Source organism: Rattus norvegicus, chromosome 1 (genome assembly GCF_036323735.1).
Source record: "Rattus norvegicus strain BN/NHsdMcwi chromosome 1, GRCr8, whole genome shotgun sequence".
Classification (NCBI taxonomy): Eukaryota; Metazoa; Chordata; class Mammalia; order Rodentia; family Muridae; genus Rattus; species Rattus norvegicus.
In genome coordinates this window covers 91,763,418-91,790,911 of record NC_086019.1, presented here as the reverse complement: position 1 = coordinate 91,790,911, position 27,494 = coordinate 91,763,418, and the positions used below count along the sequence as shown (strand labels likewise).

At 51.8% G+C, this 27,494-nt stretch overlaps 2 protein-coding genes across 9 annotated transcripts in view; both read left to right on the top strand.

Moving 5' to 3' along the window:
* Window positions 1-12,533, top strand: part of Sptbn4 (spectrin, beta, non-erythrocytic 4) — an 87,592-nt gene extending 75,059 nt beyond the window's left edge. For 4 of the 8 annotated variants that reach the window (XM_039111540.2, XM_039111543.2, XM_017589122.2 and 1 more), the window contains 10 exons: window positions 1,164-1,408; window positions 2,325-2,463; window positions 2,563-2,647; window positions 3,277-3,473; window positions 4,320-4,939; window positions 6,388-6,460; window positions 7,007-7,299; window positions 8,873-9,046; window positions 9,193-9,235; window positions 11,458-12,533. In XM_039111540.2, the coding sequence (XP_038967468.1) occupies window positions 1,164-1,408; window positions 2,325-2,463; window positions 2,563-2,647; window positions 3,277-3,473; window positions 4,320-4,939; window positions 6,388-6,460; window positions 7,007-7,299; window positions 8,873-9,046; window positions 9,193-9,235; window positions 11,458-11,616 (2,028 nt within the window). In that variant the 3' untranslated portion in view covers window positions 11,617-12,533. The remainder of the gene's footprint in view (window positions 1-1,163; window positions 1,409-2,324; window positions 2,464-2,562; window positions 2,648-3,276; window positions 3,474-4,319; window positions 4,940-6,387; window positions 6,461-7,006; window positions 7,300-8,872; window positions 9,047-9,192; window positions 9,236-11,457) is intronic. The other 4 variants (XM_017589120.3, XM_063261472.1, XM_008759141.4 and 1 more) reach the window with 3 other exon arrangements.
* Window positions 12,534-12,952: 419 nt separating this feature from the next.
* On the top strand, window positions 12,953-26,486 carry Shkbp1 (Sh3kbp1 binding protein 1). Its single transcript, NM_001271080.1, has 18 exons — window positions 12,953-13,038; window positions 13,266-13,319; window positions 13,448-13,493; window positions 13,596-13,669; window positions 14,113-14,171; window positions 14,429-14,509; window positions 15,590-15,751; window positions 16,308-16,398; window positions 16,491-16,681; window positions 17,408-17,523; window positions 19,091-19,178; window positions 19,264-19,380; window positions 20,940-21,110; window positions 23,676-23,831; window positions 24,260-24,356; window positions 25,263-25,441; window positions 25,858-25,972; window positions 26,070-26,486. The coding sequence occupies exons 1-18, from the start codon at window positions 12,953-12,955 to the stop codon at window positions 26,299-26,301; spliced, it is 2,115 nt and encodes a 704-aa protein (NP_001258009.1). The 3' UTR covers window positions 26,302-26,486.
* Window positions 26,487-27,494: the final 1,008 nt, after the last annotated feature.

Genomic DNA, 27,494 nt, shown 5'->3' with positions numbered 1-27,494 from the left:
AAAGCGGACTGGTTGTGCCGTGCCAAGAAATCCAGTCGAGATGGGGTGGGGATGCTGAAACTTATTATTTTAAAAAGTTTAAAAATGATTTATTTATTTTATATATGAGTACACCGTCACTGTCTTCAGACACACCCGAAGAGGGCATCTGATCCCATTACAGATGGTTGTGAGCCGCCATGTGGTTGCTGGGATTTGAACTCAGGACCTCTGGAAGAGCAGCCAGTGCTCTTAACCACTGAGCCATCTCTCCAGTCCTTACAGTTTTTTGTTTGTTTGTTTTTTGTTTTGCTTTTGTTTTTTTCTAAAGTCTCATTGTGAAATTCTGGTTGTTTTGAGACATGTTATGTAGACCAGCCTGACCTGCCTCTATCAGAAATGATCTAAGCTGAGCAAGGTAGCTTATGCCTGAAACCTTAGCACTTGGGAGGCTGAGACAGGAGGCTTGTCAAGAGTTCGAGGTCAGCCTGAGCTACAGAGTGTGACCTTGTGTCAAAAACAAGTTTTTTCCGATGGCCTGCCAGATGTAACTTCATACTTCCTGTAATCCCAGGCAGATCTGGAGTTTGAGGTTAGCCTTGAGTACACAGTGAGACCTTGTCTCAAAAAAAATTTTTTTTGAATACTTATTTGGAAACTGGTAGGAAACTAGTAGTCGTGATATAAATGGAATAGAAAAAAAAATTCATCAAATGGACATCAGGGTGGAAAGAGGGCTCCTGGGAATATCGGAGGGCTCTGAGAGAAGGGAAAGGTGAATCAGTAGATGGACCTGGCAGATAGAGTTCTCAGAAGAAAAGCCAGAGCACTGGTAAGTCCGGAAAGGACCAGGCAGCAAGGCCTAAGGGTGGTAATGAGTCTTTGAGAAGTCTGCGAGTCTTAGGAGTCTTGGGGAAGAAAGGAGGCGGAGCCTTGACCACACCGGTGGGGAAGAGTCCAAAGAGGGGGATCTGGATTGTGGAAGGGAAGAGAGGAGACGCTGGGCCAAAGGGGCGGAGTAAAGGGAGGAGCCTGAGTTATAGGAGCAGGGGAAGGAGAAAAGAATGACCCTAGACCACTGAGATGGGAAAGAGGTGATGGTGGAGGCTGAGTCAAGTAAGATGAATAAGAGGGCGGAGCCTGTGCCCGCGCAGGACCGGTGCATGACCTGGCTTGTCCCTCAGGTGCGGCAGCTGCAGGAAGGGGCGGCCCAGTTGCGGACTGTGTACGCGGGCGAGCACGCAGAGGCCATCGCCAGCCGTGAGCAGGAGGTGTTGCAGGGCTGGAAGGAGCTGCTGGCAGCCTGTGAGGATGCTCGTCTGCACGTCAGCTCCACGGCTGACGCCCTGCGCTTCCACAGCCAGGCCCGAGACTTGCTCTCCTGGATGGACGGCATCGCGGGCCAGATCGGGGCAGCTGACAAACCCAGGTGCTCCTTAACCCACTTCCAGACCCCCAACAACCCCTTCACGACAGGAAACCCGAGTGGCCCGACAGGTGCCCCGCCACGTACTGTTGTGGATACATACTTAGTGTCCCGCACAATAGTTCTGGGTCCAGCAGAAGCCAGACCTGAGCTCGGCCTGGTGGCACAGGCCTCTCAACCCAGACACTCAGGAAGCTGAGGCAGGAGAAAGAGTTCAGTGCAAGAGTGAGGTAACTTAGCAAGACCCTGCCTACCGCAAACAAAAGATCTGAGGCTGTAGCTCAATTGGTAGTGTTTGCTTGGCATGCAGGAGGCCCTGGGTCGCATCCCCAGTGTGGAATAAAAGCCAGGTCTGGTGGCGCACGATTGCCATCCCAACACTGAGAGGGTAGAGGGAGAGAGATCAGTGTCACCCTTCACTACATAAAGAGTTTGAGGACAGTTGCACTACATGAGACCTCACATAAAATACTAAAAACACAACATTTTTTTTCAAGTTTTTAAAAACTAGACGCAGAGGTGCACAACTGTCATCTCCACCCTTGGGGGATAAGACGAAAGCAGGAATACCAGGGGCTCAGGGTCATCTTTAGCTACATAGCATGTCCTAGGCCTGCATGTGCCTGTCACAGGAGACCCTGTTGGAAGAAGAGAGAAGGAAGGAAGGAAGGAAGGAAGGAAGGAAGGAAGGAAGGAAGGAAGGAAGACTTGAAATCCTAGATGTGCTGAAGCAAAAGTATGGCACTGAATTTAGGAAGACCCTGGCCCCTCAGAACTTGGTCAGTCAAGGTTGCCGTCCTGAAACGCTGTAGAACACCAGTGTCAAGGATCTGTGCTCAGCGGGAGCTGCGTCTAAGGGTCAGGCTGACAGTGCTGCATGCAGCTTAGGTCCCTGTCCCCTGTCCCCTGCCCACTACAGGGATGTATCATCCGTGGAGGTGCTTATGAACTACCACCAGGGCCTGAAGACAGAATTGGAGGCTCGTGTGCCTGAGCTGACAGCCTGCCAGGAGCTGGGGCGTTCTCTATTACTCAACAAAAGTGCCATGGCTGATGAGGTGGGGGAGAAACATGGGAATGGTTGGGAGGGGTCCTTCTCTGCTCCTACCTTTTGTATACCCCGGTTCCTTGCTCACCGACGACCCACACATCCCCAGATCCAGGCACAGTTGGACAAGCTGGGAAGCCGGAAGGAGGAGGTGTCGGAGAAGTGGGACCGGCACTGGGAGTGGCTGCAACAGAGTGAGTAAGGGCCTAGATCAAGGGACCCAAGAGGCATATTTCAGAATGTCCAGCCAAGGGCAGAGGGTCACAAGTGACATGAGCATGCTTTGCACACAACCTTGGGTCTTCAGAACCAACCCTGAGGGCAGATCACTGGGTATCTTTAGAAATATCCCCAGAGTCTGTGTGTGTGTGTGTGTGTGTGTGTGTGTGTGTGTGTGTGTGTCCCAGCTGATAGAGTGCTTGCTTACATGCATGAAGCCCTGGGCTCCATCTAAAACCTCGTAAAACTGAATGTGTTGGCGCCTTCCTATTGCCCCATGACACCCTGTTTCAAAGAGACAAGATAGCCCCTGTCCCTACAGTAGAGGGACTGCTCAGGAAGTAAAGTCACTTGGTGCCGAGCCTGATGACCAGAGTTTGGTTCCTGTCACCTCCTTTGTGAAAGGGGAGACCTAGATACCATATAAGCATCGTCATACACACACAATAAATTCATTGTATATTTTAAAACAGCCTAGTCTCCATTACTCTTAAGGCTGGACTGGGAGTAGCCCAAGGGTATGGGAGGCTAGAGAACCATAGCCCTCGCTCTAGGGAAAGATCTGAGGCTCTCCTAGTGCCTCATCTCCTGTGCCTGTCCCCAGTGCTGGAGGTACACCAGTTTGCTCAGGAGGCCGTGGTGGCTGACGCCTGGCTGACAGCTCAGGAGCCGCTCCTGCAGAGCCGGGAGCTGGGCAGCAGTGTGGATGAGGTGGAGCAGCTTATCCGGCGACACGAGGCCTTCCGAAAAGCGGCTGCGGCGTGGGAGGAGAGGTTCAGCTCTCTGCGGCGCTTGACCACGGTCAGACCCCAGATCCTGCTTCCTACCCACCGTCCTACTATATTTCACTGACACAGCAGCTCGGAGTGCCCAGAGCTTTGGGCAGAAATAGGCATAGATTCTTACTGGGCTCCAAGTGAAAGGCAGAACAGACCTGTAATTTGAGAGTTAACAGCCCAGAGGGGGCCAAGATTTTTGATGAAAAAGGGTGTGGCTGGGGAGATGAGATGGGGGTCGGGGTGGAGTCTGGATTTTCCAGAAGCCCCTTTTGCAAAACAAAGGTCTGGTCTTGAGGAGTCCAATAGGAAGCTTGAAGAATAATGTGAATGTCAGGCCCTGTTGAGGGAGACTCTTAGGAAGACGCCATGCTGGTGGGGATCAGAAAAGCACCCAGAGAAGTTTAGTTGTCAGATGTGGTGGCACACATCAGTTCTCCCAGCATTTTGGGTGGTGGAGGCAGGAGGATCAGAAGTTAGTTCAAAGTCACTCTCAGTAATATCGAGTTTGGAGCCAGTCTGGGCTACGTGAAATCCTGTCTCCTATGTAGTTGCCCATCACAGACCTCCACAAAACAAAGACCAAAGAAAAGAGAGGACGGGAGCAGGACGGGAGGAGAGGGGAGTGGAGGGACAGAAACAGACAGAAGCAAAGACAGAGAACGAGATCCCTACACCTCTACAAAAACCAACGGGTGTTTGTGGAAAGAATAGGAATTAAGGTCTTTCCTAAGAATAAGCAGTGGCTAAAAATCCTGTTTCCAAGTGGAACTAAGTCGAGCAGAAGGGGGAACGCCCAGCACCTTCGCGAACCGTTCCCTCGCTCCGCCTCATTCCCCAGCCTGACCTGACCTGACCTTTCTACCCCCAGATCGAGAAACTCAAGGCAGAACAGAGTAAGCAGCCACCCACCCCATTGCTGGGGCGCAAGTTCTTTGGGGACCCCACAGAGCTGGCGGCCAAGGCAGCACCCTTGCTGCGTCCAGGGGGCTATGACAGGGGCCTGGAGCCTTTGGCCCGCAGGGCCTCGGACACGCTGTCAGCGGAGGTGCGGACCCGGGTTGGTTATGTGCGCCAGGAGCTCAAGCCCGAGCGTCTCCAGCCGCGCATTGACCGGCTGCCGGAGACCTCGGGGAAGGTAGAACCCGCGGCCCCAACAGCCGCAGCGTTGGACACGACGGACACCCCTGGAACTCCGGCGGTGACGGAGCAGGTCCGGCCCCGGCCGGAGCGCCAGGAGTTAGCGGATCGTGCGGAGGAGCTGCCACGGAGACGAAGATCAGAACGCCAGGAGTCCACGGATCAACCCGAGGAGGCAGCGCGGAGGCGGCGGCCTGAGCGCCAGGAGTCCGCGGACCACGAGGGGCCTCACAGCCTTACTCTGGGTCGCTATGAGCAAATGGAGAGGCGGAGGGAGCGGCGGGAGCGGCGGATAGAACGACAGGAGTCTAGCGAGCAGGAGACTCCCACCAGAGGAGAGCTGGTCAAAGGGTAAGGACCTCTGTGGCCAAGATGTTAGAGAAGGGGAAAGCGGAGGCAGAGGCCAGAGAGCCAGGATCAACGAGGGAAACAGCCTTACTTAGCACCAGGCAGTGAAGACTGGAAATGTTTAGGGCTGGGAGGGGAAGCCCAGGGGACTTGGGGGCTCAGGGGACTGTATGGAGAAAGACAACAGGATGTTTAAAAGCCTGAGGCCACCAGCTTGCTCTGCTTAAAACTCAAAGGGCCTGGTGATGTAAGTGTGGCCCCAGCACTTAGGAGTAAAGGAGTGGATCCCAGGCCACCTGCCATACATTCTGAGCACCAGGGCTACCTTTGAGAGTCTGACTCTAAAGTGAACAAGCTATGCTGGCCTGGTGTGGTGCCCTGGGCTCTCATCATTTGGAAGGTAGAGGCAAGAGGAGCGGGAGGCCAGGGGGCAAGCTGGGATGCATGAAACCCTGACTCTCATGTACGTGTGTATACATATGCATATTTATATACATACACACACACATATATCAGTGGTGACTCATGCTTTTAATCCCAGCACTCAGGAGGCAGAAGCAGGTGAATCTCTGAGTTTGAGGCCAGTCTGGTCTACCGAGTGAGTTCCAGGATGGCTGGGGCTACACAGAGAAACACTGTCTTGAAAAGCTATGTATGTATGTATGTATGTATGTATGTATGTATGTATGTATGTATGTATGTATGTATTTAGCTGCCCCTGCCCCTGCCTCCCAAGCATTGGGATTAAAGGCAGGCACCACCACACCCGGCTCCTTTGAAAACTTTTTATTTTAAAGATTTATTCATTTATTATATATAAGTACACTGTAGCTGTCTTCAGATACACCAGAAGAGGGCATCGGATCTCTTTACAGATGGTTGTGAGCCACCATGTGGTTGCTGGGAATTGAACTCAGGACCTCTGGAAGAGTAGTTGGGTGCTCTTAACCACTGAGCCATCTCTCCAGCCCCTTTGAAAACTTTTTAAAAAAAGATTTATTATTTTTTACTTTATATGTGTGTAAAGAAGAGATAGTGGTTAAGAGCACTTACTGCTCTTCAGAGGACCTACCTTTGGTTCCCACACTGACTGCCTCACAACCTCTTAGAAGTGCAGCTTCAGGGGACTCCAATGCCTTTCTCTGGCCTCTGAGGGCACTAGGGCCACATGCGGTGCACATACAAACATGGGGGCAAACATTCATACACACCGATAACCCTAAGAAATTAAAAATATTTTAAAAGGTGAAACAGATTTTTAAAAAATCTTGAAGAAGGGAGGGATTGGGTTATACATTGAGAAGCTGTGTCAGGAACTCCCACAGTATCCAAGGCACACAGATGTGTGAGAGAGACAGGGGCCTGGTTGGGAGGCTCCTCTGTCCAGCCAAGACAAAGCAGTAGCAAAAGGCCCAGGATCCCACTCGGGTCTTTTGTCTCCTCTTCTCCAGGAAGGCCACCCTGGCTGACATCGTGGAGCAGCTTCAGGAGAAAGAGGCAGGCCCAGGGCTCCCTGCTGCGGTGGTGAGTTGGACTTGGGATGGGTGGGCACAGAAGCCCTCTTAGTGGCCAGGATCTCAGAGGCAGCCATTACCCAGGCCCATCCTTCCTCCTGGACCTTGCGGTCAATAGAGGCCCCATACTCTGCCTTAGAAAGGTGGAGCCTCAGACCCAGGAATCTTATTTCTCTCTCTCTCCACCCATGCACACATAGTGAACTCTAACCCCCTTCCCCCATCTATTTTAGACTCCATATTTCTCCAGGCTTGTGGGGTGCCCATTTTCTTATTAGTCACACAAGATTCTTCATACAGAAATTCGATGCACCTTCCACCTCCTTAGACCCTGTTCCTAACCTTCCAATTTCCAGAATTCCAAAGCCTAAATTCGAATGACCTGTTATCAAAACCTATAGGGTCCTCTCATCCCTAAGGGTCCTCCCATGTTACTCTCCAAGATAGGTGACCCTAAAGACGGACGGTACCCCAAGGCCCTCAGACTCCCTGAAACAGGATGCTCCCCTAGTCATCATGCACAGTACCCCTCTCCCCCCTCCCTTCATTCACACAGCCGTCGCTGCCTCAGCCTCGGGAGCTTCCCCCTGGTCGCCTGCCCAACGGGCTTGAGCCGCCCGAGCGGACACCTCGGCCCGATCGGCCGCGGGCACGGGACCGGCCCAAGCCCCGCCGGCGGCCACGGCCTCGAGAGGGTGGTGAGGGCGGGGGAAGCCGGCGCTCGCGCTCCGCCCCTGCTCAGGGAGGCTCCGCCCCCGCGCCTCCACCTCCGCCCACTCACACAGTGCAGCACGAGGGCTTCCTGCTGCGCAAGCGCGAGCTCGACGCTAACCGCAAGTCGTCCAACCGGTGAGCGCGTGGGCGGGGCTTTGGATGGCTTGGGCGCCTGCTCTGGGTATTTAATGAATGAGTAGCTGGGCCGGAGGAGGGGCGGGACTCAAGTTCAAATCCTCCAATCCGTGAAGTGGAGATGCGTGGCCAGGGTTTTGAGTGTCCAATACCGAAGTGTCTGGAGCTGAGACGGGAGCATGACAGAAGTACCCCAACCTTAATAAATTGGGATTGGGGTTGGGGATTTAGCTCAGTGGTAGAGCACTTGCCTAGCAAGCGCAAGGCCCTGGGTTCGGTCCCCAGCTCCGAAAAAAAGAAAAGGAAAAAAATAAATAAATAAATTGGGATTCAGTCTCAGCAGCCACCCCAGGTGGCAAAGCAGCAAACTGGAAGTAGGGTCTACTCTAGATGATTCCAATGGGATGTGACTTGGAACCTCAAGATTGCATCCAATCAGTGATCGAGGTGGATCCCCCCCACCTGGCAACCTCCAGCCGTTACATTTTCAGTGGGGGTCTGAAAAGGAACAGAGCCCAAACTGAGGACCTAGTGGATTGTTGGAACTTACGGACAGTTATCCAGACAAGGAGCTTTTTTTTAAACTGTCTATATTTATTTATGTTGGGGTGAAAGTTGTGTGTGAAGGTCAGAGGACAACTGGTGGGAATCGGTTCTCTTCTGCTCTGTGGGTTAACCTGGGATCAGACTTCGGTTGTCAGGCTTGGCTGCAAGTGCCTTGTTTGCTGAGCCTTCTCCACAGGCCTAACCACCACGTGTGTACTGGCCTGTGTTTACTTTTGGAGTGAGTCCATCTTGTCCTTGTCTAATATATTTTTTCACAACTGAGATGCGGGGACAGGTAGAGCCAAGGCCCAAGACATGAACATGACAGGTTCAGACTTGGCTGGTGGGGATCATAGTGTTTCTCCGTGCCCCCCCCCCCATAACAAGGTGGCAATGAACAGGGGACAACTTTTGTATGTTATTTTCCCATCTGAGACTTCTTCCAAGATTGGGGCTTTGGCTGGGAGACCAGATCTTCTTATTCCAAACTGTAGAGCAGTAAATTGTCCTGGAAGGGACTTGGTGAATGGTGGGGAAATGAGAAACAATGAATGAAGCAAGGGTGATGGAAGGTAATGTGTGGGAAAATGAGACCAATGAATGAAGGGAGGGCCTGTGATGGAATCAGGACTGGGGATCAAGACCGTGGTCTTAGCTTTACTATGGAGACATACTTCCAACTCCTCACTAGTGAATTCTGGACAAGGGCTCTACCTCCTGCTAAGCTCTATCCCTGGCCTCGAAGCTTGTCTCTTGCTTTTGGGAAGCCAATGTGGGATGAGGTAAGGAAGGGTAAGGAAAGTCTAGCCTGGGCAAACTCTTGATTCTTGGGAGCCTGGCCACACCTCCCAGAACAGGAACTGCCTTATAGAGGAACAGCCTGGCATGTGGCTAAGTAGCCAGGACAAAGGACCAGAGGTAGGAAGGTTCAGAGTAGCAAGACCCAGCATACACTCTGATGGCAATGAGGTAGCATTCCCAAGCAGAGTTCTGTAATTCCGCCTTAATCACCATCTCGTCACCCCAGGTCGTGGGTGAACCTGTACTGTGTGCTCAGCAAGGGGGAGCTGGGCTTCTACAAGGACTCCAAAGGCCCAGCATCAGGGGGCACGCATGGCGGGGAGCCACTGCTCAGCCTGCACAAAGCCACCAGCGAGGTGGCTAGTGACTACAAGAAAAAGAAGCATGTCTTCAAGCTCCAGTGAGTCCCTCCCCTGGGAGGAAGGGAGGGGTCCCAGCATTGCTCCATTTCCTCTGTGTGGACTCCTGGTTCCCTTGAAAGACGATGGGTGGTGGGGGAGAGGGGTTGGGTCGCTCAAGGTACCTGAAGTCCTGTGTCTCCTGCAGAACCCAGGATGGCAGCGAGTTCTTGCTCCAGGCTAAAGATGAGGTAAGATCTGGTCCTTTCACCCCACAGATCAATCTCTAAGTGGCTTAGCTTCTTGGGTGGTTCCTGAATCAAAGTAATGGGGCTATAGAAAGAACCACGGAGGGGTTGGGGATTTAGCTCAGTGGTAGAGCGCTTGCCTAGGAAGCGCAAGGCCCTGGGTTCGGTCCTCAGCTCCGGGGGTGGGTGGGGTGGGGGAAGAACCGAGGAAGCCAGGCCTATCAGGGTTGTGACAGGAAAGCAATGAGAACTCCGAGGAGCTTAATGAGTCAGGGGTCATGGGGGTGCGGGTGGGGGTATCCAGGGCAGGTACTTGCTAGCCATGATAACTAGGTCTATCTTCTTTGCCATGGCCAGTCAGAAGGCCAGAAAGAGGATGGGTGTAAATTTAAAAAGGAGTGATCAAGGGTGAGAGAGTATGATTACCTTCTGTAATCTTAGCTCATGGGAGGTAGAGGCAAGAGGGTCAATCCTGGGGTGTATACTGAATTTGAGGCCACCCTGGGCTACCCTGTCTTAAAAAAGGGAGGTATGTGATCCTCATAGACATAACCCAGAGGACAGAATTGCAAAGGCTTAAGACAGACAATTGCAGGGAGACAGCTGAAGTGAGGTAAATGGTCCCAGAACGGTCCCTTGCAGTCAAATTCTCGATATTAGGGGCTGTTCAGGGGAGGATTTTATCCTGAGTGTGCTGGGGCATGGGTAGCAGGCAAGTCACGGTTTTGGGCTAAAGAGAACGGATGTGATGTACAACAAATATTTCCTTCTTGGAGCTAGAGAAATGGTTCAGTGATGAAGAGAGGTGTTGTTCAAGCCTGAAATGATTTGAATTCCAGCATCCATATTAAAAAATTTATTTTAATTAAAAAAAAGACAGGCGTGGCTGCCCATGGACTTACATAATCCCTTAGTTGTAGGGGTAAACAAAGACTGGAGGTTCACAGGCATTTGTTGGTGAGCCCAGCTCCAGGTTCACTGGGAGACCCTGTCTGGAGGAAATTAGGCTGGGAGTCATAGATACAGCAAGACATATGGGTCCTCTTCTGGCCTCCATACGTGTGCATGATACATGCCCCAACATACAGTCTCATCCACCGCACAAAGAAAAGAATTGTTGAGTTCGTTGTTTTGTTTTTGCTTTTTGTTGTTGTCATCGTTATTTTTTAACTTGTCTGTTTATTTTATTTATTTCATGTATAAGTACACTGTCACCATCTTCAAACACACCAGAAGAGGGCATCAGATCCCATTACAGATGGTTGTGAGCCACCATGTGGTTGCTGGGAATTGAACTCAGGACCTTTGGAAGAGCAGTCGGTGCTCTAAACCACTGAGCCATCTCTCCAGCCCTGTTGTTATTTTTGAGACTCTGTGTAGCCCTGGCTGTCCTGGAACATTCTCTGTAGACCAAGCTAGCGTCAAACTCAGAGATCTGCCTGCCCCTGCCTCCCAAGCGCTGGGATTAAAGGCAGGCACCACCATACCCGGCTCCTTTGAAAAAAATGTTTTTAAAAAGATTTATTATTTTTTATTTTATATGTGTGTTTGCCTGCATGCATACATTTGTACTGCATGGCTGCCTGGTTGTTCCATCAAGGCCAGAAGATGTAGCCCCTGAAACGAGACTCACACATAGTTGTGAACCTCCATATGGGTACCTGGTTCTCCGGAAGGGCAGCCAGTGCTCTTAATCACGGATCCATCTTTGTAGTCCATTTTACTTGTGTGCACGCATTGATGAATGCATGTGTCGCGGCGCGTGTACTGCGCCTTGGGTGTGGAGGGGGAAGACTCTTCCTGAGTCAATGAGGGTCCTGGTAATGGGGGACTCATTGTTCATTAGGCTCCAACATGCCTTAATTCACTGGGCCCTCTTGCTGGTCCAACTCATCTCAGGGTTTTGTAAAAATGAAGTAAGTCGGTGCGCGGAGACTAATTAGCACGGGACTTGGTGCCAGGACTCGGCAAGCTCTGGCTCAGTACTTCATTGGCTTTGTTTATCTCTGCTTTGGGGGTGGGGATAATCTCTGCTTTATAGATAAGCCCATTGGTTCTGTTTAAGCGAATCCATCCACAGAAGTGCTTAGAGAGTCTGGTGCACATAACTGTTCTTTTATCCTTACTGTCAGGATCATACCGATGACAGAGGAAGGTGAAGCTAGGGAGGGCGGTGTGGTTGAGATTCTCTTCCAAATACGGACTTGTCCTGCTTCTTCCGCCAGGAGGAGATGAACGGCTGGCTGGAGGCTGTGGCTAACTCCGTGGCAGAACACGCCGAGATCGCCCGATGGGGCCAGACACTACCTACCACATCATCCACAGACGAGGGCAACCCCAAGCGTGAGGGCGGGGAGCGTAGGGCCAGCGGGCGCCGGAAGTGATCCCAGGTACCCTTCCCCCTCCCCCCTTGGAGTCTGACAAGTCTCCTTGCCCCTCCTGTCTGCACTGTGGACACAAAGACACCTTCTCATCCGCAAGGGCAGGAAGATGGCTGCGGATGTGCCACGGTGGGCCTGAAATAGAAGGGACTTCTGCACTCCAAGAAGTGGTGGTAGGGGATTGCTGTCCCTATTAGCCATATCTCGGTCCCTTCCTGCTCGTCAACCCCACCCCAGGTGCTGGGGCTCCATTCTTTTTATGCAATAACTGAGCTTGATGGGGACGGGCAGGGAGCCAGTTGAGCCAAGCCCCCTGCCTAATCGTCAGATCCTGCCCCAAGAAACTGGAGTGGCGAGGGATCTAGGAGGTGGTGATTTGTTGGCCTCCTCTCCGCCCTAAGGATGGACAACGGGGGCGCTGGTGAGGTCCCCTGGACCATCCAGGGTGCTAGGGGGTGGGGAGGGGACACACTCCCTCCCTGCCTTTACCTCACTTCCAATGCTGCCTTGATCTGTCTGGGAAGAGGGAGGAAAGGGGCCCTTAGCCCCTGTACTCCGCCATCTCAGAGCCATGCGGTTAATTCTTGACTTAGTTTATTTTTGCAAAAACCTAGACCTCCCTCTCCTTTCCCCCGCCCCGCATCCGCGAAGGCTTTTAATAGGAGGGGAGTCAAAGTTCAAAACTGTCTTCCTCTCCCCTCCCCGATTCCAGCTGTAAATGCCACTTCCCGAGGGGAGGGGGGTGGGGAAGCCCTCCCCCTGCATGCTTCTGGCTGGAGCACCTCCCTGGGAGTCGGGAGATCAGGGTTACAGGCAACCTCAGTGGCTGCTTGGAGACGCCGCCAGGGCCTGGGGTGCGGGGCGGTGTGGCAGGCGCACACTGTATGTACCTATAATAAACCCTTTTGGCTTTGATGGTCTACGCTGGTTTGTTCTCATATCTGAGATAGGATTGGAGGGTGGGCTGGTGGGGGACGAGGCTGCGAAGACAGTCTCCTAGACATTACATATACCTAAGCATTGGTATAGACTCATTTCAAGATCTTCGCACGTATTTTTCAACGAATCGCCTACACTCGTTAAATAGTATACCCAAATAAGGGAACCTAGAAAAAAGGGGACGTTACAAAACCACCTCCAAAGGATCCCCAAGGTGCGCCCCGTCGAAGCCAGGAAAGACCGCCCCTCTTTAAAGAGTCAGAGAACGTAAATGCGATGAGCGAGCTCTCTGTCCAATCGTCGGTGGAGCCTGGAGTCTTTAGGCCAATGAGCAAGAGGCAGGGGCGGGGTCTGTGCACACCCGGAAGTGGGTGCAAGCCGGCCGGCTTGCCGGGGGGCTATGGCTGTCCCGACGACTGCAGTGGAGGGGGTCCGGAGTCGGGGAGCGCCCGGGGAAGTGATTCATCTGAACGTAGGGGGCAAGCGGTGAGTGTGGGAGACCTCCGAGGCCCCATCCTCCGGGACCGAGGCGGGATGCCCGCCTCTTCTGGGGGCGGGGGTGGTAGTCCTTGTCCATTAAGAGTTGCTCCGCCTCAAGCTGGAGGCTTGGCACTTGAATAAAAGAAATGCCAAAGGAGAATGCGTGAATCCCACGAGAGGAGGCAGCGGTCCTTACCTCCCCTTCTGTTTCCTCTCCTTACCTCACCGCCCAGGTTCAGCACCTCTCGCCAGACGCTAACCTGGATCCCAGACTCCTTCTTTTCCAGGTGATTAGGAGAACCAGTCTGGGGCGAGGGTTGGAGGGGATAAAGGAGAGGGTGTGGGGAGACCCGTTTCTACACTACTATCTCTACAACTCGGCCCGTGACACCTCCTCGGTTTCCCCTTCCTTTAGTCTTTTGAGCGGACGTATCTCAACCCTGAAAGATGAGACCGGAGCCGTGAGTAGGGCTAGATCAAAATTGGGACGCCGGTGGGAGGAGGGACAGGAGCTCCTACTTCAGGTCTTTTCCATGACCCCCACACTCCACCCCACCATGCAGATCTTCATCGACCGGGACCCCACTGTCTTTGCCCCCATCCTCAATTTCCTGAGGACCAAAGAGTTAGACCCCAGGTTGGTATGCGTAAATGGGTGATTTCTGCCACCTTATAGAATCTCTGCTCGGAAAGTAATTTTGCTCCATTCTATTAGAATTATTGATCATGTTATATTCCTTCTCTTCAAATATATGCACACATTTGTACCATTCCAACATCCTTGTTATCTAGATTTAAAAAAAAAAAAAGCAAAGTATTTTATGTATTTGTTTGTTGGCTTGAGATAAGGCCTTGCTCTGTAGCCCTGGTTGCCTAGATCTCAATCCAGACCAGGCCAGCCTCTGTCTCTCTTGTCCTGGACTGGCGGGCATCCACCCTCAACCTCCCTAGAGTCTTATGCCTGTCAAACCCAGCTAGGCTTCAGTATTCTCTGTGCAGTTTCTAAACCTTTCTCCTCACGGTGAACCGCCCACCCGTATGCCCTAGATTTTTTACGCCTAAGTCTCTTCTGTTACCCAGGGGTGTCCATGGTTCCAGCCTCCTCCATGAAGCCCAATTCTATGGGCTCACTCCACTGGGTAAGTAAGCAGAGTCCTGTGCCCCACCCCGTGCCCCCAGTCAGTACCCTCAGTTATTTCCTGAGCATTCTTTACCTCTGTGACTCTCGCTGTCAAAAAGACTGTTGGGTTAAAGCTAAGAGCACTAGATTTGGGTCTGGCCCTGAAGGGGGTTTGGAAGAGGGGATAGTTTTGTGGAGAGACAGATGAGGAAGGGGGCAAGGGTCTGCCTTAGTTTCCCTCAAGATGAAGTTTTTGAGTCCTTCCTTCCCTTGCAGTTCGTCGCCTGCAGGTAAGGGAAGAGTTGGATCGATCTTCCTGCGGAAATGTCCTCTTCAATGGTTATCTACCTCCTCCAGGTGGGCCCTCCCAATAGATGCTGGGGGAGATTGGGTTAAAGACTACATTTCCCATAAAGCTTTGACCCTTAGGTATTTGGAGCCCTAGGGGTGCAATGGGAGTTGTAGTTCTTTTTTCAGAAGTTTGGAAAGGAAATAGGAAACAGCATTTTCCGTGGAGCTGTGCAACAGCCAGTTCTCTTTAGAGCTCAGAAACATCCTCGAGAGCTTGACGGGAGTTGTAGTCTGCGTTTTCTTAAGTTTCATCCCATTTTTTTGGAAAAAAAATAAATGTAAACTTTATCATACTAACTTTATTGAATTCTACTTTTATGGGGTGGAGGTTCTATGATACAGAGTCTCATAGCCCTGGTTGTCCTGGAACTCACTATATAGACCAGGCTGGCCTCGAACTCATAGAGATCCACCTGCCTCTGTCTAAGCCTTTAAGATTAAAGATGTACACCCCCATACTCAGCCATCCACATTATTTTTTGAGGCAAGGTCAGAGCAAACCTGGAATTCACTGATTGGCTAGGCTGGCTTGCCAACAAAGTATGAGGACCCACCTTCCTACCTCTAAGGGTGTGGGGGTCCAAAACTTAGTCCTTAGGCTTTTATAGCAAACGCTTTACCCGCTGAGCCACCTCTGTAGCCCCAGTGCTAGAGTTTGCACCCAGGTGCTGTAGCATGAATCTCCCCCCGCTCCAAACCCTGACTGGTGAATTTTACACGGGTGTTCTACAATGCACACAGCTTTTCCCTGGTAACATCAGGGAACAGGTTCATGGCCCAGCTCTGTCCAGCCTAGCCTTGAACTTGCAACTTGCACTTCCAGCTTTCCAAATAGCTGGGATTACAGATCTGCCTGCTAGGCCTGGCCAAATTAGCAAACACTGAAAAGGCGTCAACACCATAGCAGCACCAAACCAGGTCTTTCCCAGGCTTCTGGGTCATTGAAGGCTGCATCCTGGCACCACGGAACACCTTTCCCAGGACACTATGCCCCACACTGGGTATCCATGCCTGTCATGGTTTAAGAGTTCATAGACTACCCACCATGATTTTAATTATGGTGCCCGCCTCTTCCCCTCACTTTAGTGTTCCCAGTGAAGCGGAGAAACCGGCACAGCCTGGTGGGGCCCCAGCAAATAGGGGGACGCCCAGCCCCTGTTCGACGGAGCAACACGATGCCCCCCAACTTGGGTAATGCAGGGCTGCTAGGCCGAATGCTGGATGATAGAGCACCTCCATCCCCATCAGGTGAGTTCGAGCCTGGCTTAGTACCTCTGCATATCCCTAGCTTGCTTTCTCCTTTTCCCTCTTTCTTTCTTTCTTTCTTTCTTTCTTTCTTTCTTTCTTTCTTTCTTTCTTTCGACAGGATCTTATTCTGGGCTGGGCTGGCCTGGAGCTCAAAGCAATCCAGTCCTCCTGCCTCAACCTCCTGAGTGCTAGAATTATGAATATAAACTCAATGTTTGCTCCTCAACTTCTTATTTTTATTTGATGATTTAGTTTTTAATTATCATCAGTGTGTGTGCGTACATTGCGAACACAGAACACAGCGTACTTGTCAAAGGACCCCGTGTGGGTTTTGGAGAACAAACCTTGGTTGTCAGGCCTGTGCCAGAACTGCTCTTGTATGCTGAACCAACTCCCCGGAGCCCAGCCTTCTCTTTACGTTCTGTTTTGAGACAGGGTCTCACTAAGTGTCCCAGACAGACTACATCACCAGATGTAGCTTACGTTTCTGTCCTTTAGGAGGTCAGGGCCATTGGGCCCCTGTGACCCTGCTCTGGTCTCTTCTCTTACTCCCAAGGCCAACCAGAGGAACCAGGGATGGTGCGGCTGGTGTGTGGTCACCACAACTGGATTGCTGTGGCGTATACCCACTTTCTCGTCTGTTATAGGTGCTGAGGGTGGGGATGAGGGAGTGGGAGGCTCTGCCCCTGTGGGTAGGGTGCTCTGAGGTGAGGGTTGCTGATGTCCCTCAATCCCACAGACTGAAGGAAGCCTCCGGTTGGCAGCTTGCATTCTCCAGTCCTCGCCTAGACTGGCCCATTGAGCGCCTGGCTCTCACAGCTCGGGTGCTCGGTGGTGCTCCAGGCGAGCATGACAAGATGGTGGCTGCAGCCACAGGCAGCGAGATCCTTCTGTGGGCGCTACAGGCACAAGGTGGTGGCTCTGAGATAGGTATGTCTCCTGGACTTTTCTAGAGCTCTGTAGAATCCTGTAACCTGTTAAAATAGCCCAACCCCTGAAACTCAGAAACCCTGGGTGAGAATGGGAATTCTGTGCAGAGTCAGTCTTTTTGCCTTGTGAGACAGTGTTTCAGACCTTCAGAATTCTGAATGTTTCATTGTTTCATTTTGCCTTAGACAAGGTATTACCATGTAGCCCAAGCTAGCCTTGAATTCCAGGTCTTCCTGCCCTCAACTCCTGAATACTGGATTACAGCCACCATACCCAGTTAACACACTGACTATAATTATTTTATTATAAATTTATTTATATGTCTGGAGAGAAAGGAACATGTGTGAAATCCTGGATTTAATCCCAGTACCATATAACCTGGGTATTGTGATACATAGCTGTTGTCCAGTACCCAGAAGGTGGGGGCCAGCCTGGGCTACATGAGACTCTGACTCAAAACAATAGCAACAAAAATTAGCCTTTAGTTGTCATAACCCTTTGTTCCAATAGAAGGGTGTGGGCCTTTTTGGCAGCCTCAGCTGGTTAGAATTCTACTGGCCATTACAGTCCCCCACCCATCAGAGATCCCGTGTAATTCCTGGACTCCTCTTTGCCATGGATCCTGTTTCCCCATACAACCCATGGCCCTAGGGCTTCTTGCTGCCCCATCCCCAGCCCTGCAGTGGGGTTCTAGCCTCCTGTTGAGAGCCCCATTGCTACCTTCAGGTGTCTTCCACCTGGGTGTGCCTGTGGAAGCCTTGTTCTTTGTTGGGAACCAGCTCATTGCCACAAGCCACACAGGGCGCATCGGTGTCTGGAACGCCGTGACCAAGCACTGGCAGGTGAGTCTGGGCCAGCCTGGCTCCCTCTTGCCAAGTGTCTAGACTGTACAGGCCCAGGGTTCCTTCCTATTTCACCCCACCTAGAGAAAGAACAAAAGAACCCTAAAGTAGACGTGAGATAAAAGTCCGTAGAAGGGAGGTTGGGGATTTAGCTCAGTGGTAGAGCGCTTGCCTAGCAAGCTCAAGGCCCTGGGTTCGGTCCCCAGCTCCGGAAAAAAAGAAAAAGGAAAAAAAAAAAAGTCCGTAGAAGGTCCAGGAGGCCTTCCTGTAGGAGTGGCTGAAGAACCAACATGAAGGATGGGCGGGTTTGGAAAACAGTGGGGTTCTTCAAGCAGATGTAGAGATGGCAGGATGCAAGATGGATTGCCTGTGCTCGTCACTCCAGCCAGCCCAGGCCATATCTAGAATGTGAAGGAAAAACATGGAATTGGAGCGTGTTTGTCCTACAAAAGTATACTGGGAGAGGGACAGATGCACAGAAACAAACACCAAGAGAGAAACAGGAAAAAACAGTGAAGGTAGGACACAGAGGCAAAGCAGATGGAGCAAAGTCAGAGCCATGAAGCCAGGCCTATAACCCAAGCTATTCAAGAGGCTGGGGTAAGAGGAGTCAATTCAAGGCCAACCTGAGCTACAGAGTAAGCCTGGGCAGCTTAGTGATAGTCACATCAAAATGAGGAGGAGAGGGAGAGGGGAAGGGGGAGGGGGAGGGAGAGAGGGAGATCGAGAGAGCAAGAGAGCGAGAGAGCGAGAGAGAGAGAGAGAACAGCAAAGACTGTAACTTAATGGTAGAGCCCCTGCCTAGAGTCCCCAGTGAGGTGCTGGGACATGGGTAGGTCAATGATAGAGTGCATAGTTAGTTAGCAGGGAGAAGACCCTGTGCTAAACAAGATACTAAACACACACACACACACACACACACACACACACACACACACACACACACGCACGCACGCACCTACAATCCCAGTACATGGGATGTAAGGAAGGATCATCAATACTTCAAGGGCAGAGCAATTTGGGCTATTTATCTAGCCGATTCCATACCCACCTGAGCTACATGGGGCCAGGGGTCAAAATCCTACAAAAATGGGTCTGGAGAGATGGTTCAGCAGTTAAGAACAGGCACAGCTCCTTCTGATGTCTCATGTTCCGTTCCCAGCACCCACATCAGGTGGCTCACAACCACCTATGACTGCAGCTCCAGTAGCTCTGACAACTCTGACCTCTGTGGGCACACACACTCACTCACGTGCACACACGCTCACATGCACACACTAGTGCACAGATACACACACGTGATCTTAGAAAATAGTTAAAACTCAACAAAGACAGAAGAAGGGAGCCAAGGAAATGGTCCGAGACAGACAGAGAGGAAGGTGCATAGGCCAGTTACATAGGTGGCCACTGGCAAGGTTGGAAGGGGTAGGCTCAGGCCCAGGTAGCCTGACCAGGCTGGGCACACAGAAATGGGCACTGTGGAAGGTAGGGATGCCAGGCATGGGCGACAGAGTGAGACCTTGTGTGGAAACATAGCTAAATTGGTGCTGCCTCTTTCCTGCCCCAGGTCCAGGAGGTCCAGCCTATCACGAGTTATGATGCAGCCGGCTCCTTCCTCCTCCTGGGCTGCAGCAATGGCTCCATCTATTATGTAGGTAAGCAGTGTCCGTCTGCAGTGTGAGGGGTGGGTATGGGCAGGAGCCTCAGGTGCATCCACTCCACCCCTGCCTGCCCATCCAGATGTGCAGAAATTCCCCCTGCGCATGAAGGACAACGACCTCCTTGTCAGTGAGCTCTACCGAGACCCAGCAGAAGATGGGGTCACCGCCCTCAGCGTCTACCTCACCCCCAAGACCAGTAAGTTGTGACAAAGTTTCTTTTCCTTCTGTGGCCAGCCATAGCGGTGTGTCTGGGGTGGGAGGGGAGGGATTCCTCAGGAACGGGACGTTAGGTCTTATTCCTGCAGCATTTGCTTTTGTTTGGCTTTATTTAGTCCTCTTAGATGCTGGCTGCTGCTGGCCTCTCCATGATAAACCCGTTAGTTAATTTTTGTGTCAGGACATGACGTTTGCGTAATTCATAAAAAAAAAAAAACTGGATACACGCCACAGAGTAGACAATTCCATGCTCAAGGAGCCTTGATTTTTTTTTCTCTCTCTTCTTTTTCTTTATGGGGAGGACAGGATCTTTCTTTGTAGCCCAGGCTAGCCTCTTAACTACCAAACAGCTCGTCCTTCTGCTTCAGGCTCACGGTGCTGGGATCACAAGCTTGCCCCTCAGTTCTTCTCTGTCTCCTAGATTTAACATCCATTCACGTTCCTATATGGGACACGAATGTATTTGCCATGACCACTGTTCCAAGTGCTGGAGCTGTATTGTACCTGTGTTCTTTAGGATGCTCTGTTAAGTTTCTGGGAATCTCTCTAACACTCGGAAGACAGAGGCAGGGGGTCTCTGTGAGTCTGAAGCCAGTCTGGTTCACATAGTGAATTCCAGGCCAGCCAGGGCTACAATAATGAGACCCTGACTGCAAAAAGAAAAACAAATTTCTGAGAATTTCAAAACGCAAAGTTTGTCAGTGGAGTCCCTGAGGCACTCGATGTGGGCCCTCAACTCATCTCTGTTTATATGTCATTCTGGAAATTTTTTTTTTAAAGATTTATTTATTATATATAAGTACACTGTAGTTGTCTACAGACACCAGAAGAGGACATCAGATCTCATTACAGATGGTTGTGAGCCACCATGTGGTTGCTGGGAATTGAACTCAGGACCTCAGGAAGAGCAGTCAGTGCTCTTAACCACTGAGCCATCTCTCCAGCCCTTTTTTTTTTTTTTTTTTTTTTTTGGTTCTTTTTTTTTTCGGAGCCGGGGACCGAACCCAGGGCCTTGCGCTTCCTAGGCAAGCGCTCTACCACTGAGCTAAATCCCCAACCCCTGGAAATTTTTTAAAAAGAGAGATTCTGGGGCTGGGGATTTAGCTCAGTGGTAGAGCGCTTACCTAGGAAGCGCAAGGCCCTGGGTTCGGTCCCCAGCTCCGAAAAAAAAAAAGAAAAAAAAAAAAAAGAGAGAGATTCTGCTATCTATTTTTTATGCGTATGAGTGTTTTGCTGCATGTGTGTAAGTACGCCGTATACATGCTTGGTGACCGAAGAGTCTAAAAGAAGGGATTTTATTCCCTGGAACTGGAGTTACAGACAGTTGTGGGCTGCCATGTGGGTGCTGAGAATTGAACCTGGGTCCTCTGGAAGAGCAGCTAATGTTCTCAGTCACTGAGCCCTCTCTGCACCCCTCCCGTACTTCTTCCCAGTGTCAGATTCTCTGCGTGTCTGTCCTTCCTTCCCTCCTTCTCTCCCCGTCTTGACCCTGATTCCGTTTCCATAACTGACCTTCTCTTTGTTGTTGGCCCTCCCCAGGTGACAGTGGGAACTGGATTGAGATTGCCTATGGCACCAGCTCCGGAGTGGTGCGGGTCATTGTCCAGCACCCCGAGACAGTGGGCTCGGGACCCCAGCTCTTCCAGACCTTCAGTGTACACCGCAGCCCTGTCACCAAGATCATGCTGTCAGAGAAGCACCTCATCTCTGGTGGGTCCCTCTGCAGGAGGGCCAGCTTTGGGCATGTGGAGCCAGGGGGAGAGTTGTGTGAGAGACAGTGGTGCTCTGAGGTAACAGGAGACCGGCAAGGGTAGCCTCAGAATGGAGGAAGCACACCCACTCCTGCCGGGGATCCCAGCGCTCAGTGGGCTAAGGCAGGAGAATCAGTTCCAGTTCAAGGCCAGCCCGAGGGACAGCGTAAGACCTTGTGCAGAAACGTATCCAAGCTGGTAAAGTGCTAAGGAAGCACTGAGTTTGAATCCCAGCACCAAAGCTGTAATCCTAGCTCTCTTGGGAGCAGAGGCAGGAGGATCAGAATGTTAAGGTCGTCCTCAGCGACAGAGTAATCTTGGGGCCATCAGGCTACGTGAGAACCTGTCTCTAAAAATTTAAAAGTAGCAAAGCTTATGGTCAGGGAACTTTGGGGGGAGGTGAGAAGATAACCCATCCACTAAGCAATTATTGAGCGTCTACTATGTACCAGGTGTGGGGCATAGTGGGAGATAACAAGTCAGGTCAATTCTGTTTCCGGGGGAACTAATTCTCTAGGTGAAGCTACAAATGGTAGATAGATAAATAGACATGGGGGGAGGGTAATCAGCGTGTGTCTCACATACAGGGCGCCCCCCACGTCAATCCCTCAGCCCTAGAAAGCAAGGAAAATAAACCAAGCACTGTGGTGTACACCTGTGATCTAGCACTAGGAATGCTAACGCACCAGGCTGCTGAGGTCAAGGCCAGCCTGGGCTACAGAGGGTAGGGACCTGAGTTCGGATCCCCACCACGTGATGAAAAAGCTAGGCACAGGGGTGCACCTCTGTCAACACAAAGCCAAGAAAGGGATGAAGGAGTGGCCAGATTGGTGAGTTCCAGGTCCCAAGAGAGACCCTGTCTCAAATGACAGGTTGGAGGGGGGACTGGAGAGATGGCTCTGCAGTTAACAGCACTGACCACCCTTCCACAGAACCCAGGTTCGACTCCCAGCACCCACATGGGAACTCAGAACCATCTGTGACCTCCAGTCCCCAAGGATCTGACATTGTGTTCTGGCCTTCATATGAGCCCCTGTACCTCTCACAGAGGAGACCAGAACGTTCAGTGGTAGAGCACACCCACAGCTGTGAAAGGCCCTTGGGCTGACCCTTACCCTATGATTAATTATTTATTATAATTATTAATTATAATTAATTAATAAGCAAACAAACCATCGCCAAATAGTATTCAGGCCATGAGTAAATACGAAGTGGTTGCCAGGTGTGATGGCTCCCATCTTTAATCCCAGCACTCAGGAGGCAGAAGTGAGCAGACCTCTGTGAGTTGGAAGGCAACCTGGTCTACATAGAGACGTCCAGGGGAGCCAGGGCTATGTAAAGAGACCCTGTCTCAAAACAAAACAAATCAAAGTTTTAAAAAAATGTTGTGTATCTGTGTCTACCCTGCAGAGGGTAGAAGAGGATGCCGGTCTCCCTGGAGATGGGTCACAGATGGTTGTGAGCCACGGACGTGTGCCGTCACTAAGAATAGCAAGTGCTCTAAACCACTCTCTAGAACCCTCCATCTTGTTCGTTTAAATTTATTTTTATTTTATTGTGTTGGTGTTTTGGCATTGGATCCCCCGGAACTAGAGTTACAGACATCTGTGCGCTGCTACATGAGTTCCGGGAATTGAACTTGGGACCTCTGGAAGAGCAGCCAGTGGTCTTAACCGCTGAGCCATCTCTCCAGCCCCGCCATCTTGTTTTCTGAGGCAGAGTCTTTTACTGGAATCTGGGGATCGCCCATTATGCTAGGGTGCTTGGCCAGGGAGCCCTCCGGGACCTGACCATGCCCACCTCTCCAGAGCAGGGGTGGCGAGCACACACCTCCACACTCAGATCCTGCCCGCCTGGCAGATACTTTAACAACTGGGCCTTCGCCTCAGCCTCTGGGGCATTTGCTGAGATAAGGTCTTGCTGTGTAGCTCAGGCTAGCATTGAGTTTAGGATCTTTTGGATTCAGCCTTCCAAACACTGGGATTACAGGCCTGTACCACCACACCTCTGGTTTCACATTCAAGCGTGTGAGGGTCGTTGAAGGGGGCCGAATTCGGAGCAAGCCTGTCTGAGGCCAAGGACCTTAGAGCAGAAATATGATGGACCAATGGTACAGACCCTCAGGGACAAGCTTTCCAGTCCGAGGAAACGGGCAGTGCAAAGGAACCAATGGGGAGAAGGGGAGGAGTTAAATGCAGAGTAGGGGCGTGGTCGGTGTCAGATGTGGACGTCCTTGCTTTAGCCGGGAGTGTGGGATTTGGCGCTAGCAGCCAGACAGGATCAGGAAGAGATAGATGAGGTGAAAGGATTCTAGGCGGGTCATGAACAGGTAAACATAGGGTTACACTCAAATCGCTTCAGGGGCAGAGCCAGCAGGATCTCTGGGCTTATGAAGCTCCAGCTAAGAGAATTCCTGAAATTGTCTTGACACCTCTGAAAGGGCTCATGCTGTGGTGGGAGGTTGGAGGGAACTGCACTGGCACCTTAGTCACGCCTGACCTGCCGCTATCCCTCTGTTCCTTAGTGTGTGCCGACAACAACCATGTTCGGACGTGGTCTGTGACCCGCTTTCGAGGCATGATCTCCACCCAGCCTGGTTCCACTCCACTGGCATCCTTCAAGATCCTGGCACTTGAATCAGCCGATGGGCTCGGTGGCTGCAGTGCTGGCAATGACATTGGTACCCGCTGATTCCCGGCCCTTGACTCCTCCCACAGACCTATGCCCCATGCGATCCCACTGGCCTCTGAAGACTTCTGCTTGCCTAGTTAGCTGTTCTGTTGCCCTCCAGCCGCACTGACTTCTGACCCTTGTTCACCACCATCTTGGCTTCCCCCATCTCCTGTTCACCTCTGTACTGGCAGCTGACACCATTCTGTCTGGCCACCGATTCCCACTGACCAACATTGGTCAGGTTACCATCTTCTGCTAGGTCTGAATGCAGCTGGTCTGTGAGCCCTTAGCTCTCTCTGCCTCTGCCCAACTGCAGTATCCCGGAAGCAGGGTCTAGGTCTGGGAGTTGGCTCAGCTATGGAGAAATGCTAGTGCTGTGCAATCTGAAGGTCCTATGAACCCTGGCTAGCCCTTACCCTGCCCCTGCCTGCCCAGGTCCCTATGGTGAGCGGGATGACCAGCAGGTGTTCATCCAGAAGGTGGTACCAAATGCCAGCCAGCTGTTTGTGCGTCTCTCCTCCACTGGGCAGCGGTGAGTACTGTCCCAACAAAGAGGCAGGACCATAGAGGAGACCTGAAAGGGGTCCACCCAATGGCTCCTGAAGGAGCAGAGGCTACAGGGTGAATTGCCTCTGGATTATATGTGTGCAAGGGACACTGCAAAAACCTCAGATCACTGTGCTGGACCTTAGATAGCCCAGGAAATTGAGTGGGATAAGGGGGTACAGGCAGAGTGTCAGGGTGGGATGGGGTGCAGACAAAGGGTTGAGGAAGGTTCAGGTTATGTGCATGAGGAGTGAGGTGGGCACACAGGAGGCTATAAGAGTCCAGAGCAGGTGTCAGGGGAAAGGAGACCTGGGAGCATTGCTTAGAGAGTGGGCTCTGCAAAGAAACCCAAAGCTAAACAGGAACAAATGGAAGAAGAGAGGGAGAGCGTGTGTCTGGTAAGGACAGGGCATGTGCCAAGACCAGGAAGAACTACACAGAGTAATACAGTACAGTGAGTGCCTAGCATACATGAAGCCTTGGGTCTGATCTGCAGTACTGAATAAACAGGGTGGGGTACATCCCCATAACCCTAGTACTCTGGAGGTAGAAGCAGGAGGATCAGAAGTTCAAGGCCATCCTCCGCTACCTGTGAGTTGCAGGCCAGCCTGGGCTACTTGAGACCCTGTCCCCAAACAAACTGGATGGGAACGGATAAAGAGGGGCGGATAAGGGAGGGGTGGATAAGGGGGGGGCGGATAAGGGAGGGGTGGAAAAGGAGGGGTAGACAGGGGAGGGGTGAATAAGGGAGGGTGGATAAAGGGGGGTAGATAAGAGGGGGGTGGATAAGGAGGGCAGGACCTGAATACTCACTCAGTGGTGGAGACTGACTGGGGAAGGGTATAAGGAGAGGGACCAGGCTGAGTGACCTCTGACCCCTTGCACCCCACAGGGTGTGTTCTGTACGCTCAGTGGATGGCTCCGCTACGACTGCCTTCACAGTGTTGGAGTGTGAGGGCTCCAGGCGGTTGGGCTCCAGACCCCGACGCTACCTGCTCACCGGCCAAGCCAATGGCAGCCTGGCCATGTGGGACCTGACCACTGCCATGGACGGCCTGGGCCAAACCCCTGGTATTCTCTGCCTCACTTGAATCCTGTCCCAGGCCCCACTGTCCCCATGATTTCCCTTCCCAGGCCTCTGCCCACTGGGTTCTTTCCCCCCAACCTCCTTTTCAAGATTTATGTCTTCATACACACCAGAAGAGGACATCAGATCCTATTACAAATGGACAGATGGTTGTGAGCCACCATGTGGGTGCTGGGAATCAAACTCAGGACCTCTAGAAGAGCAGCCAATGCTCTTAACCTCTGAGCCATCTCTCCAGCCCCTGGTCCTTTCTTATTACTACTGCTTTTCCCCTTTCCTCTCATAACCTGACCCCAACCCGTCTATCTCTGCATTCTTTTTTCTCTCCTACATTCAGTTGCTCTTGACCTGTGACCCCTCCCCCACCTTATCCCTGACTGCACTTCTTTGTCACCCCCAGCAGGCGGCCTGACCGAAGAAGAGCTGATGGACCAACTGGAGCAGTGTGAACTGAGCCCATTGACTTCTTCTCGGGCCTCTTTTCCCAGCCCCTCACCCAGAACCTCTCTTACCAGGTAACTGTAATTCCACTTCCCTCTTTGTGCAATGGAAACAGCAATGGCGACGCTGGGGGGACACTGCCCTGTGACACTGAGTTTCCCTCCCTCACAGTCTACACTCAGCCTCCAGCAACACCTCGCTGTGTGGCCACAGAGGGAGCCCCAGCCCACCGCAGGCAGGGGCCCGGAGCCGCGGGGCAGGAAGCTTCGTGGATCGGTTTAAAGAACTGGCAAGGGGTGCACCGGAGCTCCGAGGGCCACCAACACCAGCCCCTCGACCCTCCACCAGTCTTGGGAATCCCCTGATACTTCCCAAAAACACACTTAACGAAACTTCCTTTTGATTCTAGCCACGACCGGCTGTGCCTTCTTGTGGACTGGTCCCAGGGGACTCGGGACTAGGGGGAGGGGAGGCTTCCTGTTGGAGCCAGGAACTCTTTAGTGTGATCTTGGTCGCCAAGTTCCCGCCTCTCTTCTTTTCTAAAAGCCAAAGCCACTGTCTCTAATAAAATCCTCACTGCCAACTGTTTATAGTCTTTTGTTTTGTTTTGTTTTGTTTTGTTTTGTTTGGGGGAGGAGGGTTGCTGTCCAGGGAGGAGATAGAGCTGTGGGGACTAATAATCAGGCTCCACTGTAAATTCCAAAACGTCGCACCAGCTGCGATGGCCCACACCTTTAACCCCCAGCACTGGGGAGGCAGAGGCAGGTGGGTTTTTGTGGCTTAGAGGTCAGCCTAGTCTACATAGTGAGTTCCAGCACAGTTAGGGCTATGTAGAGTGTATCAGTGACTACTGTCTCAAAACAAACAAACGAATAAGAAACGAACAAAGGAAAATCAGAAACATCTGCCTTCTGGTTTAAGCAGAGAACGTATTGGCTTACCCTCTGGCTTCAGGCAGGATCCGAGAGTTCAAAGAATGGTTTTCTACCTCCTGCCTTAGTTTCCTTCTGGGACACTTCATCTGCAGTCAAGATGATCCCGAAAGACCCCTTACTGTTCTTTCCTTCTGGCAGCCAAAAACCAAAAAGCCAGGACTGGGCTAAGTGTGCTGATGCCTGTAAGGCACTGGCACTCCAGAAGCTGAGACAGGAGAATCTAAGATATAAAGATGGCTAACACCGCCAACTCCACAGGGTCTGTGACACCCCTCCTCCCCCAGGGAACGAAGGTCCGAGCTTGAGAGGAATTAGGTTAGGCGAGCCTCTGTGCATGTGTGAAGGGTTGTCTAGAGTAGCTTCATTACGGTGGGCAGACACCGCGGCGGCTGTGGGTGGCGCCATGCCACAGGCTGGCATTCCAGACACCGTGATGAGGAGAGTTGACTGAGTATCGGTGTTCGTTGCTCTGGGCTTCCTGATGGTGTATACAACATGACCACGATTTATTATGTATTGTTTACTATATGTTCTGCCTGCGTGTACGCCTGCAGGCCAGAAGATCCCAGTAGAGATGGTTGTGAGCCACCATGTGGTTGCTGGGAATTGAACTCAGGACCTCTGGAAGAGCAGTCAGTGCTCTTAACCTCTGAGCTATCTC

What these genes read in the sequence shown, in the direction of transcription:
- Shkbp1 (NM_001271080.1), top strand. Translation starts at nt 12,953, where the DNA reads ATGGCTGTCCCGACGACTGCAGTGGAGGGGGTCCGGAGTCGGGGAGCG. An exon ending in AGCACCTCCATCCCCATCAG is followed by an intron (nt 15,752 to 16,307) that starts GTGAGTTCGAGC and finishes CTTACTCCCAAG; the next exon opens with GCCAACCAGAGGAACCAGGG. An exon ending in CTCTCCTCCACTGGGCAGCG is followed by an intron (nt 24,357 to 25,262) that starts GTGAGTACTGTC and finishes TGCACCCCACAG; the next exon opens with GGTGTGTTCTGTACGCTCAG.